At 37.2% G+C, this 7,115-nt stretch overlaps 1 protein-coding gene across 1 annotated transcript in view; it reads right to left on the reverse strand.

The window, feature by feature from the left end:
- TMCO1 (transmembrane and coiled-coil domains 1) overlaps positions 1–7,115 on the reverse strand; it is a 61,395-nt gene that overhangs the window by 23,000 nt on the left and 31,280 nt on the right. The window contains exon 6 of the mRNA XM_013005721.2: positions 1,377–1,521. Within this exon, the coding sequence (XP_012861175.1) occupies positions 1,377–1,521 (145 nt within the window). The remainder of the gene's footprint in view (positions 1–1,376; positions 1,522–7,115) is intronic.

Here is a 7,115-nt window from a genome sequence, read left to right on the forward strand (position 1 = left end):
GGGGGGGGGGCTGCCTAGACTTCTAATAGTCTCCTAACTGGTGTTTCTGCATCCAGTTATGACCTTTTTAGGTCTATGCTTAACATGCCATAGTGCTAGAAAATGATTCTAGAAAGTCTTTTAATTTAACAAGCAGGAAGGGGAGGTGAGAGGCAATTCAATCAGAAGGAACAGCATAAATAAAACTTACATCTTGGGTGAGTATAATGTGGAATGGAGCCCTGGGTGTGCAGTCAATTGTGTGTTGCGCTGTCAACCCCAAGATCAGCAGTTTGAAACCACGTGCTGCTTCACAGGAGAAAGATGAGGCTTTCTGCTCCTGAAGAGTTGTAGGCCCGGAAACCCAAAGGGGACAGAGCTCTACTCTGCCATATAGGGCTGTGATGGGTTGAAATCTACTCGTTGACAGTGTGTTTGACTTTGGTTGGCAAAATGGAAACAGGCAAGTCAGGATGGTTAGAAAACTGTGTGGGTACGTGATGAACAATACAGTGGAAAGAGTACCATGCAGGATGAGCTTAATGATCTTTTTAAGTTTCAAACCATAATTTTGTTTCCTACTGATTTTCAAATGCCGAGTCAACCAAGAATCTGCTGTCATAGACAATATTCAGAAGGGGAAAATATAATACAGCTCTGAAAGAATCACTTATGCAACAATTATTGAACAAATCATGTTTATATTAATGGCAAGTGCCAAGATCCTCAATGCAGTGATTGTTGACTGGCAATTATTTCAGGAACATAACAATGCCCTGAAATATAAAGAATTCTTGGAACCAGAAACATTAATTAACCCCTTTTCTTTCAAAAATCCCACCTCAAAAGTCACTTGTTCCCTGGACCTTTCCCTACTAACTGGACATCATCTACTTTTTTGATAGCTTCTCACAACCCTTTCTCTTCTCTTGACTCATACTCTTTTCACTGTGACTGTCACGCCATCATGTTGACCATCTGTAAATTCTATTGCCTAGGCTTTCTCTCAACTGTGAATAATCTTAACTCAGCAAGTTATCACACTTACTTATGCCCTGATGAACTGGTCTACAACAAAGGAGAAACGATCCTGGGAAGACAAACCTCCTCTTACTTGGTAGCTTTAGCTAGCCGCGGCCAAGAAGGAACCTGAGAGTTCTAAGAATGGGATGCAGGCGCCACCTTTGGTTGCAGTACTATTTCCCATTCCTAAGGGTCAGCTGTGTACACCTTCCTGTATTTAAAGCAATTTTCTAATGACGCACTGAAATTCTAAAACAAGCGACTGAAAGGTCTCAGCAGCAGCAACAGCATTATACTGTAGATGTAAACGCCAATGTCGGGTTTCAGAGTAGGGAAACCAGACAACACTGACCAGTGTTCATGTGGCCACTCACCTGTCGAATGGACATGGTACAGAGAATATAGAGGAAGATGAAGGAACAGTCAGTGGTGTCGTCCCCCAGCAGGTTCCGATGAGACAGCCCTTGGATGTAGGAAAGGGGGGTAAAAGGGAGCTTTGCCACCACCCGACCATCAAATCTAAAAAGGAAAAAACAAATCATTGTTATTTTTGGAAGATTGACAGGCTTCTTACTTCCAGAGTAGAATCTGGGCCCAAAATAGAGCTTAAATCTCTTGATCTCAGAAGAAAAAAAAGAAAAAAGGTAATATGCTATAAAGAGATCTAAAGTAAAAGGAAGGGCCTAGTTATTCCCATCAATCTTTTTATAAACTGGTAGTTCTTGGGGTTTTTTGGTATCAGGACACATTTACATTCTAAACTATTACAGGGGAGTGGGGGGGCACTGCTCCCTAGACGGCTTTTCTTTACATGAGTTTATCAATCTTTAGCATATTTGGAATTAAAACTATGAAATATTAAAACACTATTACATTTTTTTTAAGTAGTAGGAAGAGAGGCATGGTTTTGCATAGCTCTTTATTTTTATTTATTTATTTATTGCCACCAACATTTAACTTTTTAATTATACAATCATATTTTTCACAAGAAAACTTAAGGCAAATCAGTCAAGGGACCAAGAGTAAATTTTGTTTGGTGATCTCATTAATATTATCTGCTCAGCAGGCCAAGTACTGGTTATGAGCCTGGTCTATAGAGTTCATAGCTCTTTAATGTTTGACAGAAAACAACTGAATTCTCATAGCTGCTTTAGCATTCAGTCTGTTACAATACCACACATCATAAAGTCTCTGGGAAACTCCACCAGGTAGTCATGATAGAATGAGAGTAAAAAAGATAAATAACACTTTACAATTATTGTGAAAATAGTTTTGACCCCAAGACATTCTGAAAGGGTCTCAGAGATCCTCAGGGATCTCCAAGATACACTTACCCTTCTAAAGCATGTTATCAGTAAGGCTTTATAGGCTACACTTTGCTGAGCAGGGATTAGTGGAATATGCAATGGTGATGAAAACAAACAAACTATTAAATGGTATACACAGTGTGATCTAAATTTTTCTAAAACAAAAGTTAAGGGAAAAACTAGAAGAAAACATGCATCAGTGTCTGCTGAGATGCCAGGAAGATAAGCATTTAAAAAATACTTTTCTATGAGTAAGTTGTAAAACCAGACAGATGAAAATGATAAAGTTAATATACTTATGGGCAGGGATACAAATTTAAACTATAATACTACAGAAAAATATGCCAGAATCAGCTAAATTACTGTATAAATAAAGCCTTGAATTCCAGTTAAAACAGAAAAGTCCCTCTTTGGAAGCCACTTAGTATTGCGGGTGTTTCTAAGTGGGAAAGGTAGAAAGGGAGACTGGAGCACCTCTTTTTTCTGCAGCAAAAAATAAATAAAAACAAAAACTCTAGATGTCCAGCACAATCACTATGGTCCTTAAAAGCTTCTTGTTCTATTATACTCCAAATAATATATTTTGTTTGCTGTTTTTTTTAACTCCAAATAATATTAAAACAGACAATTTGATACCTTCTGTATGTATGACTTCCACTTAATTGTTCCATGTCCTCCTAGTATATATTTACTGAGGGAATAGCTCAAAAAATGAGGAACTGGTATTTAACAATATATATTTAAAGATCTACTTGAGGTAAACCCATTATTCTTTCCTTTCTACTAATGTCAAATAAGAAAAACCAAACCCAAGTTGCTACTTACCAAAGTAGGATGTTGAACACTGTCTTTAGGGGTTGTGTTTTGCTAAATAACCTTAATGTCCTCTGGTACTACGGTCCTGAGCCTGCAGGTCCAGTGACTCTCTCTCTCAAAGGATTTGGTGATGGCTAAAAACTTTTCATAGCTGTGTCTTCTGTATGTCTACTATACTCATGGAAAAACTGGTAACACACACACACAATATCCTCTCACATATATAGTCAGGAGGGTAGTCTATATCGTTTGTACATAGTTCAGTTTAGTGAACAGCAGTTAGGATTTTAAAAGCTCGAGCGAGGCCATCTACTGTGTAACTATGGGTCTCTCTCTGAGTGAAGAAGTCAAGGATACATGGACATGATCTAAAAGACATATGGAGCACATACACACCAGCCTCTATGACTCTGACACCAGAAGGCCTACAGGGGCTCAGCTACACTGCTGAGCATTCTGAAAAGATTGCACCAGGAAGTCATTCATGATGTGGCCTGGAAATGTGGAGCAAAACTCAAAACGGCAAAAAGACCAGGCACGCTGTCTGAGCAATATGGCTTGGAACAAAACTAAACTCCATGGCTCAACTTTTAGCCAATAATGGACAGGCCTCTAGAGTGAACAATAACAGCAGGGAGGTATAACCTCCTCAGAACAGTCATATTGAAAGGGCAGCATCTGGTCAGGATGGGAAGGAAGGGATAGGAAAGAAGGCCCAATGGAAACAGCAAAGATAGGGAGGAAGTGGGAAGAGTACTGTAGGTTGTAGGGATTGCAATCAACGTTCCCAATCAAACAGTGTACATATGAACTGTGGAATAGAAAACCAATTTGAAATGTTACTCAAATCAAAATTAACTGTTTTTTTTTTTTAAGGGAAAGCAAAATTAATTTTTTTTCTGGGAGGAAAAGTATTTAATTAAATGAATATAAAATGTAATATTCATAAAAAGAATTAAGTAAATTTGTCCCAATATTTTCTGATCATATTCTCTACACAGCAAGCTGTCTAGGTCTGTCACGTGACTGTTTGCCTGTAGTTAGCCCATGAGACAGAGTCAAAGATGTTTACATTTCTGTAACACGCTTTAGCATACACACCCAACAGATTCATGTTTTATAGTCATTTTATTCCCTGAAATTTTCAACTAGAGATTGTAATAAAAAAGAAAACCTTTCATGTCCCATGGGTTATTCAATTAACAATGAAATCTCACACCAGTATTTTCAGACTTCACAGGGTTCCTACTGTCACTGAATTGCTGTGTTCCAGGGGATGAGAAGTTTGTCACATAAGGAATACTTGAGTCCCTTCTGAGTTAAAAGGCTAGGATGAAAAGAAGGAAGACGCCCAGAGAAAGATGGCTTTACTATAGTCATATTAGTTCTGCTGATGGATACACTTATTCTCGGTAATCACAGAGGGGAGAAACACACTAGTAATGAGTTAGAGGCATAGGGAAGCATATTTTGACCTATATAATACAATTACTTTTAAATCTCAAAAGCTATTCAATAAAAAGTATGAATTATCTCAGAAACCATTAAGCTCTTCATGTTGGGAGTAATTATCAGAGGATAAGAAATTACCTGCTAGGCATATTACTGAAAAAATTTCTGTACTAAGAGAGTAGTTCTGTGTTAAGTGACTTTTAAGAGCTCTTGTAATTCTAACATTCTGTTATTTTTGTTTTATAAAAACGATTCAGGAAGAAAAGCCAAAGAGATATAAATAGCTATAGGCAGTACCTCCTTTTTCTTCTCTGACCTCAAGTCCTGGAACTCAAGTCCTTCCCTTCTTAGTTAAATCTTGGGCTTTTGTAAAAAGCACCTGCCAGTTTCCAATTAATTTTTACACTAAAAGGGATTTTAGAGATTGTCTATTTCAATCAATGACAGATGATCACATTGAAACTTAGGGAACTTAAAGACTGAATAAATTTTATGCAGTGTAGTCAAAATATGGATCAGAATTCTAATTTCATATGGCAGTTTCCAGAAATAGAAACAGAGCCCTTAACTTCTAGCTGCTGACAACCTACACACACAATATTAATTTTTTTAATGTAAAGGAATCAAAGATTGGAACGTTTAAATATGGAGTAAAACACTATATAAAGCTTCATCTATGTTGGTCAGTTAAACAAAACAAGCAAATTAAAATCTACTGTTAGTGAATACTCTTGAGTAAGAAATTTTAAAAATACACTTAAAAATAGAGAAAAGGTTTTTTCTTACTGTCAGTAGTTGTCTTTTAGAAGAAAAGCACAATAATAAAAATTCACAGGAACCAATTACAAGGACCTACATGTGACCTCCTCCCTGGGGGACGGACAACAGAAAAGTGGGTGAAGGGAGATGTTGGACAGGGCAAGATATGACAAAATAATATTTTATAAATTATCAAGGGCTCATGAGGGAGGGGGGAGGGGGGAGGGAGGGGAAAAATGAGGACCTGATGCCAGGGGCTTAAGTGGAGAGGAAATGTTTTGAGAATAAAGACGGCAATGAATGTACAAATGTGCTTTACATAATTGATGTATGTATGGATGGTGATAAGAGTTGTATGAGCCCCTAATAAAACGATTTTAAAAATTCACATATCATTTTCCTTCTGATACCTCCTATTAGGCATCTAAAGTATAGAATACTTAGAACATTAAAAATTAAAGCAAACAAAAAACTTGAAAGATCATTTATCTTGCATTTATAGAACTGCATAATTTAATCACTTTCCTTCTAGGAGCCTGTACTAAAATTCTCCAACACTGCCTCTATGTCTAACCAGAGTAAATCTTTCTCTTGGTAAAAAACAAAACCCTAATTCTGGTAACATAAAGATGGGGGGACAAATGGGTGACTAAATTTACATAGGTAGAATGAGCAGCAACTGTTAACTGATGAAATTGGGATTGAAAGCAAGTATCAGAGGTAACTTAATGCCTAGAATTGGGAGAAGCACGGGCTTTTTACTCCCATAAAAAGTTACCGTCTTGGAAACCCACAGGAGCACTTCCAGCCTGCCCTAAGGTCACTCTGAGTTAGAACTGATGTGTGGCAGTGAGTAAGTGCCTAGAATTAAATGTAGGACAGGCTAAATAACAAATGTTTGCTAAAAGGAAGGAACACAGAGAGGGAAGGAAACAATCAAGGTTTCAATTTAAGAGAACAGAGTTGGGGGATCCTGAAAGACCCTCAAATCTAAGGGCTAAGTGCTGCTTTGGAGGCACCACATGGAGTTCCCAGTGAGTCTCTACATAATGCAAGAAACAGAAAGCCTTGCAAGGCTCAGGGGTGGGCTGCAGCCTAGAACCCGAGACCAAAGTAAAATACAAAGGAGGCAGGGGTTGCTACAGAACTACTCCTTTTTAAAAAAAGATCTCTGTAATGGACCTTTTACCAATTACAAAGGTCCTATCCTAAGAACCGTATGTAACAGTATTTTAACAGTAGGTCAATTCATTTTTCTCTATAGCAATAAACATCTTGAGGACTCGGATAGAACGATTTTCTTTCATGATTCACTATGTTGGAAGCACACACACATAAGCATGCAGCTTTTCAAAGTGAATAAACAAAAATCAAATAGTTGAACTGCATTCATGTAGTAAAAGAAAATTTAAAATCTGGAAGTAAGAAAAACCAAAGGATAAAAAGCAAATGAGATATGGCATGATATGACATATGTATTAAGTGTCAGCTAATAACAATAATTAAAAAGACCAAAAAAAAGAGCAAATGAAAAGGATTACTGACTCAATTGAGTTCAAATCAATCATTATTATAATTTGGGATTGTGTGATTATATCATTTGAATCAAATATACTAACTTTAGTAACTAAACCACCTACAGATTCAAAACAGAACTGTAAAATTCTAGTTTTAACTGTCACAGAAAAGTATGAGACTTTAGTATATGAGAATGCATGTTGTTGTCTCCGCAGGTCTGTCTGGATAGGATAGGCTGGATGAACAACCTGGAGGAGAAAA

The sequence above is a fragment of the Echinops telfairi genome, unplaced genomic scaffold (genome assembly GCF_000313985.2).
Source record: "Echinops telfairi isolate 266 unplaced genomic scaffold, ASM31398v2 ScPeMD7_7424;HRSCAF=8462, whole genome shotgun sequence".
NCBI lineage: Eukaryota > Metazoa > Chordata > Mammalia > Afrosoricida > Tenrecidae > Echinops > Echinops telfairi.